The sequence below is a fragment of the Motacilla alba genome, chromosome 1 (assembly GCF_015832195.1).
Source record: "Motacilla alba alba isolate MOTALB_02 chromosome 1, Motacilla_alba_V1.0_pri, whole genome shotgun sequence".
Lineage (NCBI taxonomy): Eukaryota > Metazoa > Chordata > Aves > Passeriformes > Motacillidae > Motacilla > Motacilla alba.
In genome coordinates this window covers 17,627,628-17,651,279 of record NC_052016.1, presented here as the reverse complement: position 1 = coordinate 17,651,279, position 23,652 = coordinate 17,627,628, and the positions used below count along the sequence as shown (strand labels likewise).

General features: G+C 38.7%; 1 protein-coding gene across 5 annotated transcripts in view; it reads left to right on the top strand.

Annotated features, from left to right (window-relative positions):
- The window catches only part of ROBO2 (roundabout guidance receptor 2), an 865,191-nt gene that overhangs the window by 834,251 nt on the left and 7,288 nt on the right, over nucleotides 1–23,652 (top strand). For 2 of the 5 annotated variants that reach the window (XM_038136152.1, XM_038136143.1), the window contains 3 exons: nucleotides 11,886–12,056; nucleotides 18,324–18,587; nucleotides 23,010–23,210. In XM_038136152.1, the coding sequence (XP_037992080.1) occupies nucleotides 11,886–12,056; nucleotides 18,324–18,587; nucleotides 23,010–23,210 (636 nt within the window). Of the gene's footprint in view, nucleotides 1–7,086; nucleotides 7,270–11,885; nucleotides 12,057–18,323; nucleotides 18,588–23,009; nucleotides 23,211–23,652 lie in introns of all 5 variants that reach the window. The other 3 variants (XM_038136167.1, XM_038136160.1, XM_038136134.1) reach the window with 2 other exon arrangements.

Here is a 23,652-nt window from a genome sequence, read left to right as displayed (position 1 = left end):
CTAGGCTGTGTTTAATGGTGTTAAGGAGTGTATAGCAAATTGCTTCAGTTGTTCTGAAGCTGTTTCTCATTCTTCAGTTTGATTGCTTTTAAAATACTTTAGAACAACTAAATTGTTCTTTCTTGTGATGAGAATATGTAAACTACTTTTTTCACAGAGTCTTGGGTGACTTCAGCCAGCATTTTTCTAGGAATTTATAGATCACGTTTTCACTTCTCTAAACGTATTTGAAAATGGGGGCAGATGAGAACAGCTGACCCAGATGAAGCAATATTTCTGTTCATTCTGAAGTGCCCTGAGAGTTCAGTGTTTGTGAGAAATCTAAATTGACATCCCTTGGTTCCTTCCTCCCTCCAAAGAGTTGCTGTGGCGGGAGCAGGGCAAGGTTCCTCACCCTGTAGTGTTAGCAAGCCTCAGCAATGCCTCAAAGATACCCAGTCTTGGACTGAAATGGGGCTTTGTTCTTCATGGCTGAGCTGAGAACAAGGATTTCCTGCAGTGCCAAATGTGGGATTCTCTGAGGGGAAGCACTGGCACTGAGTGAGCCAAAGCACAAACTACTGAATCCCTCTGACACCACAGTGCTGCTCCTTTAAACTGTTTAAAAGTCAAGTTGTCTTCCAGGCCCTTGAGTTTTAGTCACAGCTAACTGAAGATGCAGACAAGGATTTAATCTGCACTATTAAGCTTTTCTCTTTGCAGGTGGCAGAGACATAATGTTGACATGTATAATAAAGTGAAAAGAAAGGAGGAGTGCACAGGAACTGTATATTAACATTCTCCAGATATCACAAAGAGAATTCAAGGAGGGAGGTTTAAATTTGCATGTTTGTGGGGATGTAATACGAAATTAAAGCCAAGGTTTTGCTTCATTCCCAGTATGGTTTGTTAGGATATTGATTCTCTGAAGCTGCTTTAAAAAAATAGGGAGAAAGAACCACAAAATATGGGTAAAATTTTTCCTTACTTAACTTTTAATTAATAATTATTTAGGGTTATTTTTTGCTTTCAGAGACACAATGAAATATGGTTTTTTCTTTCTCTTATGTTCAATGTTTGCCTTTATAATGAATTGCTGTGCAGAGTTATGGCATGAATGGCCACAAAGAATCTGTTGCATTTCTCTACTTTAATAGACTTAATTAATTGCATATGATGATTTTAGAAGAAATTAATTTGCTTCTCACTGAAATCACTAAGAGCAAGCCTAGGTTTTTTTTCAGGTCAAAGTGTTATGGTTTGGGGGGGTTTCTTTGCCCTCTCCTTATCTCCTCCTCCTCCTGCAGCACCAGTGAAGCTGGTTGTGAGAGCTGTGTATCTTCAGTCCTGGTGCATTTTGACTGAGGGAAGAGTTTGACTCATTAACTAGCATGGAAATTAGAGCAAGACCTCTTCTATCTAACTGATACAAATTGATATAAAATGAGAGTTATTCTTGTAAACAGTGCCTCAACAAATGGGTTACATTTCTTTTTCAATAGAATTATATCGATCTAAATCATAAAAATCTCTTCAGATTGTATAGCTCAGCAAGGAAGAATATCCCTTATTTGACATGTTTTGGTCTTGATTAAAAGACTCACTGATCACTGTCTGTATGGAAAAAGTTGATAATTCACTATGTCTGAGCACAAATGGAATAATTCTTGAAAACTGCACAATATCATTTTCATGAGCCATATTTTACCATGGCTCAGCTCAATATTTGTATTGATTTGCTTAGGGATACCTATTGCAAAAGATTCTGTTTTATAAGCAGTTAGACAGATTGCATTTAATAGGAAGAATGTGCTTCATGGATTAAATATGTGCTCAGAAAATAGGAAACTGCTACTTTTTGTATCTCATAAAAATGGTAATGCAACAATTAGCAGGGTCATATTATAAAGCACAGACTTTACTCTAGCTTAATGGATCTAGGGATATGCATTCATCAGCAACGATAGATTTAGCATAAAATGACATGTAAATGAATTGATGACTGATCATAAATTAATTTTAGTGCTGAAGAAGTAATAGAGACACAGCAAGTTGCCACTTTATCATAGTATTTTACTGCTCAGCAACATTTGAGCAACTACTTAATGTTCTGTGCGCATTTCTTTTTTAACAGCTTGAATAAATTTGAGATTTTTTGGTGCCTTTCAGCAATATGGAAACAAAAAAAATCTAAAAGGATGGAATGCAAACAGAAATAAATTTGGCTAAGTGACATAAATTCATTTTTCATTAGATGTTTATGAAGGTCATTAATTATCATTGGACCTGTGAAGTGCTGAATATCTACGTATGGTTTTTTCCTCATTTTTTCTAGTGTTTTCTGCCCAAAAAGAAAACATTTAAAACTTAGAGGTTTATTCCAGGTGTATACATTTAAATATATGGGCATTTATAGTGGAGGAAAGTAAAAAACGAAGTCTAGTTCTTGGAAGTGTGATCATATTTAGATTCTGCACTTAAACACTTCTAATAGTCTTCCTTATTTTGGTGGTACAATGACTATTAGCCCTTCTATTCCACCACTTTCACCAAAATCAGTGGGCATTTTTGCTGTGTAATCATGACAGTGGTCAGACATATCCAAGAGAAGACAATATCTTTCTTCTGTACAAAGGCTGAAAGAATTCTGTAACTGATTTCAGTTGAAGTAGCATCAGTCCCCAGGGACGTCACCCACACTTCAGAAACCTAAACAGTCTATCCCTGTTCCAATAAAAAACTGCAGAGGAGCAGGGGCTTAGCATTAATATGTGCTGGATGGTCTTGTAAAGGAAAACACATGAAGTAAGCACATAGAGGCTGGTAGATGCAGAAAAGTATCTAATAGAATTCTCCAAAGTTTGTTTTGAGCAGCTTTTATTTCACAGGTGCATTAGACTTTTTTATTATTACTTTTAAATAAAGCAACAGTACACTTTACAAAGAAAAGTAGCATTTTTATTGCCAGCAAAATGCCACTAAAAGCAGGAGCATGCAGTCTACTGGAAGCTGGCACCTCTGTTCTCCTCACCTTTCCCTGAGAGCAAAGAAGCTTTCTGTTTGCATTAGCACCAAGAGATATTTTATGGAGCAAGAAAACCGAGTTCAACTTTTCACAGAGCTGATTTTGTTCTGCATAAAGCATTTACTGCTGCTGTCAGCAAGAGTAAAATTTACAGTTGCCAGAAAGTGTAAGAACTCAAATGTAGTCTTGGAAAACACATAGTGAGCTGTATGTAAAGGAGACACTAAAAGCCTGTTTCATCCCATTTCAAAATGCACAGTTGATCTGAAAGGAACGTCAGCATCTCTTATTCTGCCTTTATTCAGAGAAAAACAAATATGCATCTGATTTGGAAAGCAAGAGGCCAGTGGATGCCTTTAAACAAGCTGTCACCACGTGTGCAGTGTTAACACAGCTGTGTGGTGGCCTGAGGTGCCCGGGCTGGGCTCCAGCACTCCCATGCTGTCTGGGCAATGTCTACACCTCTGCAGGTCAGAGCAAAATGGGATTTACTGCTGCAGGTTTTGCTGGGGGAAGAAATTGTTCATGCAGGGAAACTGAATAGCTCAGGAATCAGTAGAAATAATGTAGAGATTTCGCTAGCTGTGGGTGTTGTGTGTGTCTCAGGATATTTTGCTGACTCCAACTGTTAGAAAAAGTTTCTATATAAAAAGTTGCTTCCAGCAACCAGTAGTAACATAGAATGGTTTGGACTAGGAGGGACTTTTAGAGGTCACCTTTTTCTAACCCCCCTACCATGGACAGGGACACTTTCTACTAGACCAGGTTGCTCAGAGCCCCATCCAGCCTGGCCTTGAACACTTCCAGGACTGGGACATCCACAGCTTCTTTGGGAACCTGTTCCACTACTTTACCACCTTCACAGTAAAGAATTTCTTCCTTATAGGTAATCTAAACCTTCTATCAGTTTGAAAGTATTGCTTCTTGTCCTGTCACTGCAGGCCTTATCAGAGAGCCCCTTTCTGCCTTTGTAATGACCCCACTTTATATGTTGAAATGCTGTAGGAAGATCTTCCCAGAGCCCTCTCTTCTCCAGGCTGCAGAGAACAATCCCAACTGTCCCAGCCTGTCTTCACAGAAGAGGGGTTCCAACACTCTAATCATTGTTGTGGCTCCTCTCTGGACACACTTGAACAGGTCCATGTCTGCCTTGTGCCAGGGACCCCAGAAATGCATGCAGAACTCCAGATGGGGTCATGACATCTCAGTAAAATTCATGTCCCTGCAAGAACAGAACTGTGTTTCCAGCATGACAGGTCCCTCCTCGAATAGCTGCTGGAGGAGAGGGGAAGGGGGAGTGGCCCATAGCCGTAGCATGCTATTCCCAGCCCTACTAACACTTCCTGTCCATAGGAATGTGGAGGAGTTGGGGAACAGCGCTTTTTTATACGGTTAGCCTAGAAAACTGGCAGTCTGATAATAAAAATGTAGGTAAATTTAGAAAACCTGTAATGTCTATGAGTGTGTAGAACAATAACTCTATTCACACACTATGGCCTTTTGAAGATTTTCAGTATATTTCATACCTAAAATGAGATTTTTTTTTTTTTACCTGACTAACAAAGCAAATTATAAACATCTACTACATATACCTTGAAACTGTCACACCCAAATTACCATGTGCATTGTATGTTGTGTAACAGCTGTGGTTAGCAAATGGACAAAGCAATGTGAACAAATAGAAATTAAAAGTTCATTTAAAACATCCATAGTCTCACAGACCATGGCAATGAAAACAAAAAGTGCTCTCTATTTAGTTTTATATGTATCTACATAGACAATAGAATATATAACACAAAACCCTTGGGCCCTGAAATTAATGGCACACATGTTAAATTTTTAGCATCTAAGTATCATCCTTTGATATGTGTAGGTCTGGTTACATTTTTATGTTTCAGCTTGTGCTCATGTATTTTGTGGAATGTGTCTATAAGTGATTGTTTGAAAATGTCCTCAGTTATAGCATTTCATTTTCTTACATCTTCATTAAGTGTTTTATCTGTAGTATCTCTTTTCATACATCATCAATTACTGTTGCTAAGTGTCTTTGCTCTCCATTCTCTATGATGCCCTATTGCACTTTGATTGTTACTTCAGAAAATGTCTTCTCAGAGGAAATTCAGTTTAAGCCTTCCCTTGCTGTTATCTGGGCTCCCTCACATCTGTCTGCATCAGGTCGAGTCTGTTTGGAAAATAACAATTTTATGTGTGCTTTTGGCAAGCAGAATCAAACTCTGTCACTCTCTGTTGCACTTAACACACTTCCTGCCTGTCAGACCTCCACAGACCTCTCTGGTTTCTTTTCTTGTATCTGAGGAGTGCACAGGTTTTTGTTATTATAGGCTGCCACTTCTCTGACATTAAAGGATTTGGTCACTGCAGCATCACAAAATAATCCACTGTTCTTGGGCTTTGTGGTGCAGCATGCTACTGAATTCCAGGATTCATTAATTGCACTCATGACCTATTTTTGCAGGACATTTTTAATATTTGACACCACCATTAGTTAATTAGCCTATCAATTAACTAATAAGCAGGTTGTTATTGATTTACTACTTAACAATTTTGAACACAGCAATGCTTTCTTGGACATGGATTTAAAAAAGGCTACTGCACTTCTACACATTTTATGTGCATTTACAGAAAATCAGCTCTGCTAACTGAGTAAAGTCAGGGCCATGATGCATCCCTCCACACGTCCTAATACAGATTCTCACAGGTTCAATGGGCTTTTTCTTTTTTTTTTTTTTTCCAACATATGGTTGTTGCTAAAAAGCAAATTTCAGGTATTTTTAGATGAGTGTGGTGCCTGTACTATCTCAGAACAACACGCTGTATCCACACAGCACCATGCAATGCCATGCAGCAGCTCAGGTCCCAAAAGCACTCTGGTTCTCTGCACCTCACCTGGGTTTGGTGGCTCATTTCACAGGCCTGTCCTGTTCCTGGAGCAAAGCACTTGCTACTGGCTCTTCCCTTTGCCTCCTGCTCCATTGCACAGTGCAGAATGACCCAGGGACATTTTAGAAGTACAGAATGCCACCATCTCCATCTGAAACCCTGAAAAAAACAGAATTACAGTGATTAGAAAAAAAAAATTGAACCAAGCAATAGCTTTTGAAATTGATGGGTAGCTGATTGATGCTTGATTGGTGCTTCAGGAAAAAAAAAAAAGCCAAGAGCAAATAACATTTATCTTTCCTTCTCTATTTTGCTCTCTATATATTTTAGTTATGTCAAGATTTTTACATTTCTTTCATGTGGTTTTTCTGGTATCTGGTTTTCTGACTGCATTTTTATGATATTGTTATCAGCTTCCTCTCCTGCAGTGCTGGTAATCCATAGTTAGAAGGTACCATGGGACCAACACTGGTCTAGCAACTGACTCACTGTTAAATCTGAGCATATATTTGCTCTGCTCTTGAATCTTAATTATTTCTAACCTTTTAAAAAAGCTACTTTAATCCAGTAGAGTGAACTACTTTAGATCAACTATTTTGATCAACCATTACAACTGCTCATTTATTTTAAGGTTTTGATTGATAAAATTACATAGGGTCGGTCTTGTTCAGAATAGCCCTTGAAGCCCATGTCTGACTTTAGCCATATCTACTGAGATTTACATATATGCAGTCCAAAATTAAGACTTGGTTTGGTATATATCAAACTAGATCCTGATTTGTAACAAGTCAAGTAAAACAAAAATAACAAAACCAGCCACACTCATTTCAATCACAGGAAAAAAACATTAATTTTCAAAAGGATTTACTCTGGAGCCTTTGAATTTGTAGAGAATATGTATTATTTTGTTTACAGGAGCAAAGCTACATGGAGCCAGCTATGAGTGAGATCCCACCTAGCTCTGATAGTGCTCTGGCAGATAAACTTTGGGGTTTGTGTTGTGAAAGGACATGATAACTGGGTCTTTAAGCTTTGGATTAATATTGTTCTTCTTCACCAAGCTCTGTCAAATGAATTTTGGGTATCCTGTTGAGAAAGAACATTAAGTGGGTCTTTAAGCTTTAGATGAACAAAAAATATCAAATGTGCACCACTCACTAGCCCCCTACATTTGTTTTTAGGTTCAATGGTAAATGGATGGGGTTCTGCGTCTGATGAGGACCGTAACTTTTCTAGTCGTAGATCTAGTGTAGGTAGCTCCTCAGATGACTCCATCTTTACCAGCGGCACTTTTGCACAAGCACTGGTTGCAGCAGCAGATAAAGCTGGGTTTAGGCTGGATGGAACCAGCCTGACAAGAACAGGTTTGTAGACTCCAAGTTGATGCTTTCTGCATGAAGGGTGTATCTGCCTCTCCTTCTCTCAGTGAAACTGCATCTCACACTTGTCTAACATGCATGGAATAAGGTGGATGGAGATACTTCTTTTGGTATATTTTAAATGTAACCTTGCATTATGGTTTTTTTTTAGTGATTTGAAGTAGTGAATAGTACAAGCTTTTAATCTGCACCTTTGGTCTGCTGCAGTTCCCCTCAGTGCTGACTCTGCTCTAGATTTACTGACATATGCTCATTTAATATTTTGGTAAAGAAATTACTAATTCTGCCTTGCAGTCTTTGATGATTTCATTTTCTGAAAAATCTCCTCACAATCATTCACGTTTCCAGTGATGAACGTCACGTTTAAACTATTACCTCCATCCCTGCTCTTCTGTTGAATTTCATCCTGCAAAAGTGTGTTTTTCTGTGAAGTTTTTCTGAGCATGGGGTGAATTGGTGTGCTTTGATTGTTAACAACACAAACTGTTTAAAGTTTAATTATTAGCTGATTAAAAAATCCTTAATTAATAAGTTAATGTATTTTGATAGCATGTAATTTTGGTTATGCCAGCTGAATCTGCCAAGTAAGATGTAACACAGGTAAAGTGGATATTACATTTGAAAATAGCCAATCCTCTGAAATAATTAATGAAAACTAAATATATTTTAGTTCTTATTTTTAAAGCTGCATATATTATATTTTTATTTAAAAATATAAAGAAATATTATCTTTATTCTGCTAAGAAAAGAATACATTTGCATTTCCTTAGTGTTGTCAAAATAGCAGCAATAACTAATTATTCAAATCCACAAATCTAATAGCAGAGTATGAACTTGGGTCATATTTTTTGTTATGCTTCCTCAGCTAATCCTGGATGACAGGTCCCATAATATTCCTACCATTTAAATTTTTAGACTATTAGTCTGGTATGAAGTCTTTCCTTCACTAAAATGTGTGCATTTAAGAGAAAGTCTCACATGTTGGGGCTGAAAACTGAAGGTTTTCTGCATGCAATAACTTCATGGCAAGGACTGCCTTTCAGGAACATTAGAAATAAAGAAAAGAGTTGATTGCAAAGTTCTAAAATCCAGATTTTTTCAAATCACTGGGATTTTTATCACTGGCTTTGGTCAGACATAGTCAACCTTAAAAGATTATTTCACCATAGCTGAAGCCCTCAGTTGTTTCTCTCTATTAATGGAAAATTGAGTAAAGCTGTCTTATCACTAAAAAAAAAAAGAAAAAAAAAAGGAAGCAAACCAAAACAAGAAATCTCATAAACTCATGTAGATTTTAACTTATCTAGTATGGACACATTTGGCCAAACTATAACTTAAAATATCCTGTTTTCCTTGAAGAGTCTCCCAGATTCTGAGTGAAAGGAGCAAATATTTTCCAGCCTTTTTTTTTTTGATGGTGTTTGCTCCAGTAAAAGTTAATGCAAAGATTCACCAAAATTACTCTCACTTGTATGAAACCTTTGAGAAGTGCAGTTTCCACCACAAACACATTCATAACAGAAGTAAATGGACTCACGAACACAGAATAAATATGACACACTTTAAAATAAATAGGATTTTTTGTTGTAGCTATGTGAATGGAAACTACAATGAAAGGATGAGAGCCCCCTTGTCAGTTGTATTTTCCTAGCTTGATTAGGTCACAAATACACTTAATTTGAGTATGTATGTAAATCCTCACAGACCATTAGAACATAGGGTACAAAAAAGGATCCAGTGGTTGTGGTAGAGACTTTATGATTATTACTCTCTTGCTGTCTTAATGATCCAGCAGGCAAAATGGAAAAAAAATAGAAACCCACATGTAAGCAAGCAGCCCTCCCTTCTTTTCCTCACAGAAACCTCAGCAAATGGTTTTTTTGCTCACTGCAAAAAATCTCCACCTTCACCCTGTGGTGTCATCAGGATGTGTCACCTCTCCGGGCAGGGTGGCTTGGTCAGACACCCCTGTTACAGCCCTGCAGCTCCCCAGAGTGCAGCACGGTGCCTGGCAGTGCAGAAGCAGCAGGGTTATCCTGCTCATTGCTCTGAAGGGAGCCTGAAGGTCCTGACTCTTTATTCCTCTGCAGTCTGGACAGTTATTTTCACCCATTTAGAACAGTGAAATACTCTCAGCAGTAGATGCTAAAGGAGGTGTCCAGCTTGATAGTCTCATGTGGGAATGTTTGATTGCCAAGCATGAGAGGCACTGGTGAATCCAGATGCAATGTGTCTCTCCTGCCAGACACTTTGATTCCAGTTTCCAGAAGCCATCATGTGATTTGCCATGAAGTTAAAACAGCTTTCCTTTCTAACACCCTTGGGAAATTAAATCAAGAATTAGTGGATTCATCCTTGTCTCCACTTAAACACACTAAATCTGCTGCAGAAAGTCTGACGCTGCTCAGCAGTTATTACTGGCAGGGCTGCATACAAATACAAGATGCTGTAATCAGTTATTAAGTGCATTGAAAAATGTGCTATGGGAGTCTGAACATCATTTCTGTTTTCCCCATGTATGATTTAGGTCATTTTCGCAAAGGGATAAAAGAGAATGTTTGGTGTCTATTTCTTTTTAAAACCAGCATTCTGAAGGAATAATCACATTTCTTTAGTCAAAAGAGTAAGTGGGAAGAATCTGTGTCCTGCACTCACTAGTTGCATTTGCATGTTGTGAGTTTATTTTTGCAAAACATCTGTGCAGCGTGCTGTGAGCTGGGATGGAATTTCAGGCTCACATCTGAATTTCTTTGCATTAGGAGTCTTTTTTTATTTTTAAATGAAATCTTAATATTTCATCTGTGTTCATCTGCTGTGTTATCCTTATCCGTGAAAAAAGGGCTTGATCACTTGTCTTTGTCTGGCTGCAGCTGTGCCAGCTATAGAGGTTAATGTTCCCAAATGCTTATTCCTTGCTTTCTCCCAGCTCCAGAATTAGCTACTTGGGCGGGTGTTCTGTAACCCAATTTCAGTTAAAATGAGCTAGGTTAGCAAAGGCATTGTTTTCAGACTATAAATTCAATTGGGCTTTTTTGTTGTTGTTGTTGTTGTTGTTGTTGTTGTTGTTGTTGTTGTTGTTGTAGAGGAGGGTTAGGGAATGTCCAGATGAGGGCTTCAAACGTGGTAACCTCTGATAGCTGGCACAGATGGGGAGCTGGGGACAAGCCTGCCTGAGAGCACTGCCCTCCTCAGGGTGCAAAACAGTCAGAAGGTAGAAGATCAAGCCTAAGACAGTCACAAAATCTCTGAAGTCAAATAGTGAAATATTATCCTAACATGTATGTATTAATGTGAAAGAACACATTAGAGAGATTATGGCTACTTTTTCACTTTGCCCTCTTGACACTGAGAATGTTTCAAATAGGATGCTGAGCTGCAGATTACTCCCAGTTAGGCTTTTCTAGATGAGGTTGTAAGTGACAGCATGTTGGAAGTAAGCACATCTGTTGAAAGGTTTTACTAGAAAACATTACCCACTGCAGGGTAGACCATGGTCTAAGCTAACCAGAGATTAAAAAGACTTCCTTCCTATCATGGGCACAGTTGACCAGCAAAATAGAAATCACACATTTTGCCACTTTTTATCATCTCTTACACCATTTAGGCCTAAAGCAGCTGAAAAAGCAGAATTTGAGGCTGGCTTATGCATTTTCCACTGCAGATAGCATTAAAATAGGTAAGAATTTAATTACCAATTCTAAATTAATTAGGATGCTAACATCTCCAAAGTTTCACAGGAACGACATACACATGAACAAAAGAAAGTCAAAGATGGTGATTTTTTAGTTTTAATCAGTTATCATTAAGTATTAAGTCTAGTTAACAGAGTAAAAATATCAGAATAAGAGGAAGTGAATGTAGTAAATGAACTGTGCTCTTTAAATTCCAAGGCTTTTAATCATCTGTTCCATAGAACAGCATCAAAGATATTTCTTTAAGAAAAATCACATAGCTTGAATAGTGTGTGTATATATATGTATATATATAAATCTGAGGTCAAAAAAGATGTTTTTAACAAATGAAAGTACTGAAAATTAACTGGAAAATGTTAGCATTTAAATATACCCCCATTTTTATTTCTTGAGAAAAGAGAGCCCTTAATTATACAAAGCTACACAGCCTGCAAAATCAGTTATGCTTATCTCACTGGAGTTACTCCAGATAGACAGTGCATATGGGAGCACCTAAAATGAGAATCTGGCTCAGAAAACATGAAAGTGGAAGGCAGGAGGAGATAAATTTGCTATGATTGCAGAACTGTTTTCCTTCCCTGTTCAAGGCTGAGGAGTTGTTATAACACATCTGTTCAGCACACAGAGCAGGTAGGAGTTACATGGCATACAGTAGTTTTATCGCAACAGATGGGATGATTGTAATTCTAAAAGTTAAAGACAAAAGAATGCCAAGTTTCCCTACTTCACTTGGTGTGGTGTGTCTTAAAGCAGTTGTTATCAGTGGGTACCTTGTGGGGTACTTGCCTGCCTCCGAGAATTAGACCTGATTTAATATTTCAGAGCAGACATTAATAGAACAGCCCATTTCAAGGCAATAACATTTTTTCTTTTGGTTTCTCTCTTTTTTTTTTTTTTTTTCTTCTTTAGGCAAAGCATATTCTTCCTCTCAGAGACCTCGGCCAGGCAGTCCTTTTTCTACTGACAGCAACACGAGTGCAGCTGTCAATCAGGGTCAGAGGCCAAGGCCCACGAAAAAACACAAGGGCGGACGTTTGGAGCAGCCCCCTCTGCCTCATCGCCGGGAGGGAATCACGGACGGTGAGTGCTGGAGGAGGGAAACCTGCAACAGGCAGGTGTGCACAGCAGGAGAAGGCAGAGCCACCTTTTCAGGAATATCAATTCAGGAATATCAATTACTGTTTTGGTGGAGTTGGGGTCCCCAGGTTGCTGCATGAGCAATGTTGGAGCTCTGGCAGTGTGGGGCTTGGGTGAGGGCTGGAGGAGCCTTTCCCCATTTCTGCTCTGGACTTGTCATCATCTCTTAGGGTTTCTCAAATCTCAATATAAATCTTACCCCGAAATGACTGCATTGCACATGAGTTGACATTGAAAAATGGCCTGTAATTTTGCATTTTATGAAAGTAGCCACCACCAGCAGTAGCTGTATGTCATGAATTCCTAAGGAGAAGCAGAGAGCAGCTCCCACAGGACTTGTTTGGTTTGTGCTGGTTTTGACAGACACCCAACAGCTACAGCAACACGTGCCATGTTTTCCCATGATTCTGCCTCACCTCTTGTCCATGCTGCTTCAGTCCTGACATCCACTGACCTCAGTGACTGTGTCTCCCTCTTTTACATCTCCACTTCTCTCTTATGACTACTCTGGAAATTTCAGTTGTGTCTGTTCTGCTCTTCTAATAATTAAGATTAGCTCTTTCTTCCATTTTCTTTATCTACCCTTCTTGAGTCTGGCAAAAGACACAAGTCAGTTTTTGAGTAAGACTGGATAGGAAGCTGGCCAGCTGGCTACCTCCCCCTCATTTCTTCTGATCCCTGGCCTTGCACCTGTGAGTGTTGAAATGATCAGAGTGTTCAAAGGGGTTATTGTTACATCTCCTGCTCTGTGGTTCATTCTCCCTGTGATATTATTTGTGGAAACTGCTTAAAGTAGCTTAGATTCTGGTCCTATGGATCCAAGTTGCTTTAAACATTAATTCACTCCCCTTGTGGATATATTACAGAGGCCTCTCTATTACACAGATTATTTGAATAGATGTGCCTATGAGAACAGTAACTGAAAAGTTATGGATGCCACTTGTACTGTGGGCCATACTCTTGCTGTACATGTTTTGTTACCCTTCTGAGTGCCATATCCTGTCACCCTGAACTGTGGGCATCTTAGGCTACAAAGTCTGTGTACATGTGAGTTTGTAGTGCACTCAGTATGGTGGACACTAATCCTTCTGCTTCTGAATACTATTGCTACAGAAGTGTTTTACAATAGTGTGGATACTAGAAGATTAATGGGGATCCAGTTCAGGTCATGAGACAGATGGAAGTGGGGTTCCTCAGAGAGTGACTCCGTCATAAAATGCGCCATTGTTTTGAATTAGTGAAAGAGATCCAATTTTAAGATTAATTTTAAAAGATGAAACTCCTTTTACTTTATATTTTTCCCTAATAAAATACTAATCTTACTGGAGTTTCTTTCATATATTTAAATCAGAATACCAATGATATACTATTTCCTTCAACCTCTCAGACACCGGCAATAACCGTAACAGCTTTCGGATGCCATTAGATTAATATTTGTCTTTTCTAAACCTAGTTAAAGTCCTTGCTATATGTTGCAAAAATTTATAATGTCCTGGAGCAATAGAGGAACAGTTCCCATCCTGTATTAACACAGGAACAAACAAACAAACACAAATGGTACAGTTTTCCGCTTCAACTCCTACTGAATATGAGTCATTAATGTGTAATGTCAAGTCTGAGTCATAGTTAAATTTGCAAAAGACCATTTGTCAATTAAGGAAGCTAGAAGTTGCTGCTGCCACCTGCATGTATGTAAACAATTGAATTTAGGAATCTCTGATTCGCAGAAATTAAAAATGGTAACTGGGTGCTTTCTGTGGAATACTGTCATGAACTTGACAAAGACAGACAATACCACTATGGCTAAGCTACAGCTAGAAAGAGGAAGTAGGAGAGCCTCAGATAGTTCCAACAATTCCAAGCCCTAATCCAGGCCAGTCCATTCAGCTCTGGGCCATCCTGATTTCTGTGAAAAGCATCACTATACATTTTCTCTGTTTTTTCTGAGGTCTCCAATCCATTCCCTTATAACTGCTTCCTCTTGGATTTGTCTTGTCAGAATATACTTGGTTTACCAGTTGTTTTCAAATTCCCAAGTTGGATGAGTCCTGGTATCCTGTGTTTAAGTCTCATCACATACCGGATGTCTGTCATTTTCAATTTTCATTGACCAAGAAAGCTCCAGCTTTCTCTGCCCATTCCCATACACATCCTGAGTGCTTCCTCCTTGTTAACTGTAACCATGTGGGACAGTGCAAAAGACCTAAGAAACTGTAATATTTAACACATAGCACACACATCTCAGACCGTGTAAGCATCTGAGGGCTCAACTTCATACTTAGTTTTGACAGCAATCCACACAAATCCCCTAAAACCCTGCTTCTTTATTTCCTTCAGCTGCAGGTCAGAAGCCTCTAGAGACTGACTCTAGATGGAGTCTTCATATTTGTCTTGCTGTACAACTTGTTTTTTCACTTCCACCTTCTGAAAGACTATGGAGTCAACAGCAAATCCGCAGAGGAAGAATATGTTATGAATCCCTCAGATAGTCAAAACTTTCATTCTGAGCTCACAGTCCAATATAAAACAAAACCAAAAATTAAAAAAAACCAAACAAACAAACAAAAACCTGGAGGGTTTTAGTGTTAGTGTTCAAGGAATAATTTGTTTTCCTAGCAGCAGTGTAGTCACGAATAGCAAAACAGTGGAATCTGTCATATGGTTTGCAGCACACTAACTGTGTGACTGAAGTTAAAAGCCCTTCTTTAACTGAGCATGATACTCAAAAAAAAAAAATCAAAGAGGAGGCAGAAGGGAAATATGCTTAGGGTTTGAAAAGGAGAACTGGAACATAAGACTTATGTTACCATGCCTTGGTACTAACTTCCTACTGTGTATTAAAAATAACTTTTAATGTTGAGAAAATACTTACCTTCTGATGCTATGAAGTGTTTCAAGGGCTTATTAAATGTCACAGTAATTACCTCTCCTATGAGAAGAAACCACTGACACAGGTAGAAAGGTGTGTCCTTATAGGCTCTTTAACTTGCTTTTTCCAGTTAGTAATGAGTAGCTGTGCCAAACCTTGACTGGTGCCTGAATCATTTAGCCAATGCTCTACCTTCTAAAGAAGGGCTGGAGTAATCCCACACTGAATATCCATCTCCCCCTTATCAGGCACTCTGATGTCCTACAGCTCCTCAATCACAATCCCTCCATTACTAAATCAATAAGACCATCACCTCCCCACCAATGTACTTATGAATTGCCTTGCAGGTTTGATAATCCTGCCATTAGAGGCTTCAAAATGAAAGTCTGGATGACATCCTACTGACCTAGAAAGTTACTAGCTCAGTGCAGGCTTTCAGGTATTTTCCCTACCACCTGAAGGATAAATGAGATTTAGATGGAAGTAGGGTGAATCAGTGTAACCACTCTGGGTATCCTCACAGAAAATCCCTCTGAAGTCCCTACATTTCTAAATTCAGAACTTCTCTGAAGGGATTGACACGATGGAATGCTTGACATGATTGCCTTTATGTGGTAATCAGTCTGCCTGTGGGGATCTGGGGCTTCTAACTCAGCTGACATCTGTTAGCCCTTTAGCAGGTGTAGGAAAGCCAAGGCAAGGCAAGACTGTTCTCAATGGTGTTGGAGGAAGAAATCATGACTCCCGGTGGGATCTTTCTCTCAACCCAGGCAAGAGAGCAGAAAATATTTAGTTATTTACTAAGGCACAAGATTTACAATGCAGGATGTAAGTTGTAGAGCAAATCAAAAGCCACATTTCCAAATGAAGCTCCCTTCCAGCTTCTTTTATTAAAAAGGACAGGTAGGTGTTACTGTGGCTGTCAACCTGAGTAAGGAGGTGAAGAAACAAACAGTTTAGTCAGGTGATGTTTGGCTACAATTAGTACCTGTTCTTACAGATCTTCTCAGACACTTGTAATGCAGTTCAGTAAGTTTGTACTCAGGCCAGAGCCAGTTTATGTTAATTCCAAAGTACCTATAGTTCTTCTAGAATTCTGTGAAGCTTCATTACAAGATACATTTTATTTTTCTCTTCAACTCATCCATAGGTAAAGCACCCAAGGAAATTTACAAACCTGGTGTTTCATTTCACTTCTATGCATAAGTCAGTCTTTATGCTTGTTTTGTGGATGGATAAAAGCAATAATCAGGTTAGCAGTAGATCAACACTCTTAACTCTATGGTAATTCTAGGAGTTGCAGCCAGCTCTAGAACATGCAGTATAGTTTAAGTACAAGCCTTCTTTCCTTTTAAGTATCTAATTAATAACAACTATTAGACAGCAATTTCTGAAGTAGGGTAGTCTGTTTAAAGTTTAATATGGCAATAATTTTAACTTTTTTTTTCTGTGTTACTACTTGAAAATTTTGCTTGTATTGAACGGTAAATATTTTTTCTGGGAAAATTGCATAGTCCGATGTCATGTTATGGCTGTGTTTATTGGATTCAATGCATCTCCACAAAGTGCTTATAAATCACATCTTCAGTGATCTCTATTTCAGATTGCATAAGCAGATGCCAGTGTTGTGGTTCTTTACATTAACTGGTTATGATTGCAATAAAATCAATTATAAGGAATGCCATTTTGGAAGCCAGCACTATAAAGCAATTTTAACATTGGCAAGCTCCCATACCCTCCTGCTTCCACCTACAGTAACTCAAGTATGGTCATTGTCACGAAAGGTCGCATCTATATTCATAATGAAAAATTTCTCAAATAAATTAGTGCTGAACATAAAGCATGCACCAAGCTCTCTGACAGATTATTAAAAGGCTGCTCTCGCCAGAGGGTGCTTATCTTAATCTGGGGCATAGCACTGCAGCTGTGAGCAAAGGCACAGGAGCATCACTGGGTGCAACTTTTTCCTCTTGAAAACACAAATAACCTGCACATCTCAGATATCTGTAAGAGACAGTGTAGACTTGAATGACATCCCAGCAACTTTGGAAGCATTTCTGCTCCATATGTGAGGTATAAGTATCACCTCTTACAGCAAGGACATGAAAAAAATTCTGTGTAGCATTATATAAAGCATTATATAAAGCTGGATTAGAAACTTTTAAATAAACTCCCTCCAAAGGGCCTCCTGACCAATTTATAAAATGAATTTCAGTTGCAATAGAGTTATAAACATGAGACTTCCCTTCAGGCAAAACAGAGGTTTACTTTTCCATGCCTGTTACTGAGCCAAGTTCAATTCCTTGATAAACCTTCACAACACAGTAAGATAGAAAGGACTAGAAAACAGGTCAGACTCAAATCTATTGTAAGCCAACACAGGTTTTTGTGAAGTTGGTGTGGCTGCAGAGATTTATTTGGGCTATCCATTGCCCCAAAACAGAATTATCAAAAATTCTTCCTTGTAAAAAAATATGTCTATGATGTAGAAGAATTTTCATTATGATAACTAAAGGTGCTTCTATTTTCTGATTTTTTTTTTCTTTTAAATAATCTGGACTATTGAGTCTATTATATTGTTTACTTAAAAATTGCAATTAGAATTAGAATTATCCTGAGTCTATAATTACCTTGGGTCATGGACTCATTAAAAAGTGCACTTTTTGCCCCCACGAATGTGTTTAGAAGGTTGACCTTCAATTCTACAAACATCTTAGTAGTCCGAGTTACAAACTTAGAAAGGACAGAAGCTATTAGAGACCAGGCAAATGTCTTTCTGTTAGCTGAAATTGTGTTTTAATTGGTTATATTTGCAGGGCTGCTAAACTTAAGAGTGGCCATTCTTTAGTCTCTGAAGAGTCTAGCTCTTCATTTTGTTGACTAAAATTCATTTTGATGAAGTTCTGTCTTAAATTTTGAGTTTACACCTCGAGCTGAAAGTGTAGCCCAAAACCAGGATGAAGCAAGCCTCAGTAGGGTGGAGGGAAATTGTCAACTGGCACGGGTCAGTTTTCCACTCCCTTTCTTAATCCCTTGCTGTTACAAGAACAAAACAGCTGAAATACACTCCACAGAAAATAAATCCCATGCTTGGAAGTGTAAGTCAGGGCTCAGAGCCTATGGATTTTTTGGAAGTTAGAAAGAGGTAGAAACACAGCAACCAGAATAAAGAGCTAGCAGAAGTTGAAACCCTTTTCTGATTAACATGAAATTTCCTCCTTTTAAAACCGATTTAGTGGCTGGTACCATTTGCAAGGCACATTTCAGTATCGAAAACAGACCTTCTGTTTCAATTGAAAGAAAAAAAATCAGTTCACCTGAATGTTATTCACGTTTTTTAGATCTTCCACCACCACCCGACCCGCCCCCTGGTCAGGGTTTAAGGCAGCCCATAGTGCCCGGCCAGCGCGGAGGCTCTGCCGAGAGGAAGGGGAGCTCTCTGGAGAGGCAGCACGCCGCAGCCAACGTAGATGACACAAAGAGCTCCCTGGACCGGCCCGCTAGGACATCACTAGAGTGGCAGCGGCAAACCCAGGAGTGGATAAGCTCTACAGACCGCCAAGAGGATTTCAGGAAAGCCCAACACAAACAAGCCTTCGGATCAGGTGTGTGTGCGCTGCACCAGCCGAGGCGAGGCAGGGGCTGCTCCACCCCTCTGCCCAGGGGTTCTGTGCCTGGCAGGGCTCTAGGATCCCCTCACACCTCTTTGGGAGAGCACTGGTGAGGGTCAGGCTGGAAAATAAGAAAAGGAAAAGTGAAATGAGAGCTTGTGGTCCAGCTAGCTTCCCTCCTGCAACAGTGAAATCTCATTAGCGCCTGACTCGGTGCAGTCTTTGCAGTGTTTTGGAAATTAATAATGTTTTCAAGCGTAGCGATGGAGAAAATAGAACAGATATGGTCCAGCAGGGAAGGAGAGAGATTTTTAGAGTATCTTTTGTTAGATGTATTAATTTATACTTATAGGGCCATATTTTCTAGTTCTTTCAACCTGCTTCCAAGTTGACAGCAGTTTTTACGTGTCTGCAAGAAGGCTGATCCTTCTGAGCTACTGACGTTCCTTTCAGCTGCATTAAAGACCTTTTCTTCTCTTTATTCCAGGCTATGACAAAGTAGCATTCATCTCTTAAGCCCAGCAAGATGACAGCTCAGGTTTTCACTTTCATACAGGACCTGCACCTTGCCCCAAGCTGACTTTAGCACCTAAATGGATTTCAAGTCTGCACAAATGTGCGCAGGAGGTGATGCTAGGCTGGAGTTGGATTTCTACAATATTCACAGTTTCCCTCTCTCAGCCTGACCTCAAGTAAAAGCTGCTCTTTTATCCTAGGGTGTTTTCTTTAACCCATTAATCACCACGTCCCAGTGCAGTGCTAATTAGAGTGATATAAGAGGACAAATAAGATTTAAACAAAAAATTATACTGCCTGTGAAGTTTTTTTGTAGGGTTACACTCTTCTCTTATGGATGTAGCTCCCACAGTCACACTAGAGGTACTCTTAATCATCCATATTTTTCTTGATTTTATTCACTCTTAAAGCTCCTTGTTAATCTAAAACACTAGTGCCATTGACATACTATAAAGAGAAGAGCAATGTGCAAACAAATCTGTCATGGGGAAAGGATTTACTGAATAAAGTCCTCCTAGGGAAAATACTGCTACCTGTATTTAAAATTTAAATATTTTAAATACAATTCATATTTTAAAAAAATAACAACAATGGTGCTGTTTAAACCCCCTAATTTGTTGGCTGCACAAGCAAGTTAGTGGCTGTTCATGTTCTGAAATCACAATGTGGAGCCACAGTTTAAAAATAGTGTGCAAAATTCATGCTGCTTGGCAATTTTAATTGCAGTTTAGAAGATGTACAAACACATAGAAAAGAGCCCAAATATACCTTATACTTCTCATTTCCTTGGAGATTGTTATTAAGGATGCTTCTCTGACCTGCTTAGAAAGAAGTCCCTTCTTTTTCCTCTGTATCACAAATGTATAAATAGAATTTGTCATTTATTCTGAGATGCAGAGCTTATACAGTAGTAAAATTCCCATCCTGCAGGGCATGCATTTATCTGTCCATAAACAAAAAGAACTTGATCTTGACACTTCCAGTGCCCTACACTGAAGTGGTTACAGGTATCCTGTTCTTGTCAAATTCGGGATGCCAAGAGCAAGTGCATATCCTCTATGCATAAAAAAGGATGCCTCTAGGAGATGCTATGAGTTTATCCTGGTGTGAGGAGTTCACAAAGTTTGTGCTCAAGATGGGCCAGGACTTCATATCTCTCTGTCTGTATTCTCATTCCAGCCTCTTGCACTGCAGCTTTCTTGCTCTGCACTCTTGTCTCTGGTAGATTTTAAAAAGGCTACTCTTGTGCATGATACTGGTGTAGATCACTGAATTTGGGTGTTTTAATAATATTAATTGTGCTTCTTCCCTTTTCCTTTACTAATGGCATAGTTCTTTGGAAATCCATTCTGTCCCAGTTTTCAATGCATTTCCAAAAAAGAGTTGTTAGTAGTAGTTAACAGCTTCGAGAAAATAGACAATTTGCTTAAACTTATGGGGTTTCATTCAGATGTTACCAATCTGTGAGGGAAATTTTGAAAGCAAGCCCTTTAGTTTGAAATTGAATAGAATAAAAATACCGAAGTCTGAGATCTCTGTTTCCACTGGTTGCTTACAGTATAAACAAGATCACTGAGTTCCTGGCAGTGGCTTCACTGTAGAACTGGAGTTAAAGCACATCAAATATGACCTTCTCAGCTCCCCCCATGAGGAAAATGGTACTAGATGAGGTTAGAATAATTTTCATTAGCAGGAAAAGCCTTTTGTTTATTGCCTGAGGTATAGAAGCATTGTTACACACACATCCAGATTTCACAGGGACTAGAATTATACCTTCAAATTAATGGCTCTGTATTTCAGAGTAAGGCGCCAGCAAAACCTCCTCATATTCTTTGCAGGCCTGGACATGGGGCACTGTTTGGAGAGTTTAATAAATGTGAGCCCATTCTCAGGACTGGAGACAACTACTTTTTGTGTGCTAGAATGTTGTGTAAAACCTAGCCTTTATTTATGTCACAATTCCTTATTTTATGGATTATGTTTATTTCTGAGGGTGCAACAGATAATTTAACATACCATATGCTCTATAATGATAATGCACTTTATATTTATTCATGGTCGTTTTTCCTCAATCTTTCATTGAACCCGAAGGAGGCCTTATCCTGAGTCCACCAGCTAGAAAAACAAATCAATTAACTATATATGTCATCTTCCAACTCTTTTGCTATGCTAGTGACTTTTGTTTTCATCCTTTAAAAATGTATCCAGCTTTCTGCTAAACTGATTTATGCAGCTTGTTTTATTGCTGCCTTAATGCAAACTGTTCCATATTTTACCCAGCCTTTGGAAACCAGGTTTGCATCAGACTCTATTGTTAGGTCTTGATATATAAAAAAAACAAGGAACATAGTCTAGGAGAGACTGTGGCTGTTAAATGCCATTTTACAGAGTCTTTCAAGCATTTCTTTTTTTTCAGCAAGGACAGCACACAGTCATAGTACAAAACACTGGTAAATGCCCTTACGTCCTGCAGCACAAATATTCTGGTCCCTTGGCAGGACCAGAGGAAGATACTTTGGCAGGGAAAGAAGTCAGCTGCCTGCCCACTTCTGCAACAGATTTACCTTAGAAACAGGCTCAGCTCAGGCAGCTCACGTGGGGAATCCCCATATCCTACTCTCGTTGCAAATAACGAAATCCCGTGTTTCTTCCACAAATTTGTTCTCATTTAGCACTTCTCTAAGTTAATTATGCCTTTGCTGCAGTCTTTGCAAAGGCTCCAAGCTTGTGAATAAAAGCATTCTTATCTCCTCTTTTTTTCCAACCATCCCCACCTACTTTTTCTTCTGTGTTCCTGCCCTCTGTCAAAGAAAGTCCATTTCTCCTCAAAAGGTTGTTTAAGAGTGAAGACGATTGGAAAACCAAAATAAAGAAAGCCTTTTGGACCTAAATTCACTTTGAAAGAAGGCAAGATTCAAGCAGTAGAAATCCCACTGATTTCTGAGGGGACAATGCTGTGTTTGAGGTTAGGCATATATACTCATATTCTTTCTTGACTCAAACTATATTTAACAAGATCTCTTTCTTCAGCTTCTGAGAGGGCAAAAGGGGATCATACACAGCAAAGAAATAAAACAGTGCTTCTATTTCAGTGTTAAATCAGTTCTGCTCTTATGCTTCTTAGATTTGGATTATTACAACAATATCTCCAGGAAATGCTAATCAGAAGTGATGTCTTGTTTTACTTCATGCTATATGAAGACATACAGTCTTATGCCTTATTGCCATTAATCCTGCTTTTGAAAGCAGTTCATTATTACAGGTCTTCACAGAAAAAGAATCCAAGTGAGCAAAAGTAAGCCTTTTGCTCATAATGGAACATGAAACAAGCTGCAGGATTATTTATCCTCCCCAAATATTACAACTGCAATGTATAATATAATATTTTCCAATGTAATTCAATACCAGTTAAAAAAAATTTTTGTCAGTGTACTTTGCATTGCTAGAAATTACTGAGTTGCTGGAAGCTAATTAAATTAGCTGATACTGTCGTTCTTTATCTAAACTGATTGAGGTAATGTTGCCATAATTTAAGCTAAAGAAAAGGAAAAAGCACATTTATGTAGGCTTGAAGCAAAAATCTAATCATAGCTTCATTGTTTTGGAAATTGCGTGTTCACCTATTTTTAATAAAGTATCTATGATTCATGATCTCTTATTAATAATGAATCTAGACTTTTTATAATTAATACAAACTGACTTAGGAGTTCACAAGGATGCAAGATTTAAATTCATACTGGCTTATCTGTCCTTGGGATACAGCTCTTAGTTGTGTATTTTCTTAGGTAAAATTGTTATGCTATAAAGAAAAAAGACAGATATGAATGAATATGACTAGCTTGTTTATTCCTTCTTTTTGGATTTTATTGGTATTTATTTTGCTTTCTTTTGCTTTTCTAGAAGAGGCACTCGTACCATATAGTAAACCCAACTTCCCATCCCCTGGTGGCCACAGCTCTTCAGGAACATCTTCTTCTAAAGGATCAACTGGACCTAGAAAAGGTGAAGTCTTGCGAGGAGGTCACCAACACAATGCCAGTGACCTTCTCGATATAGGCTATGTGGGATCAAACAGTCAAGGACAGTTTACTGGTGAATTATGTAAGTTTACCTCCAGCTCCAGTTAAAACTCTCAAATAGATAAAAGAAAAAAAATTATAAATCTCTTGTGAAGGGAGTAGGAAGTTGTGTGTGATAATCAGATTAAGCTTTGTTCAGGTCTTTTTTTGCCTTCTGAAGCGTATTGCATGTGATTGCAAACAAATGCCGTCCTTCTGTTCCTTGCTTTGGACCAGTTCAAATCTGTGTAAGCCATGCCAAAGTTATCTACATGGTACATCTCTCTGTGTGTAATGCTAGGGAAGCATGGGGAAAACTGAGAAGGAATGTTTTTTTGGCAAAATGTAGTGTGCTCATCTTGGAAATGCCTGTGACAGATTTCCTCAGCCTTCTCCTTAATTTCCTGTTGCTTGATGAGAAGTATTCTCTTAGATGGAGGTCCTCTTTTCTTGATTCGTACCCCAGTTTTTCAGTCTCCATTTCT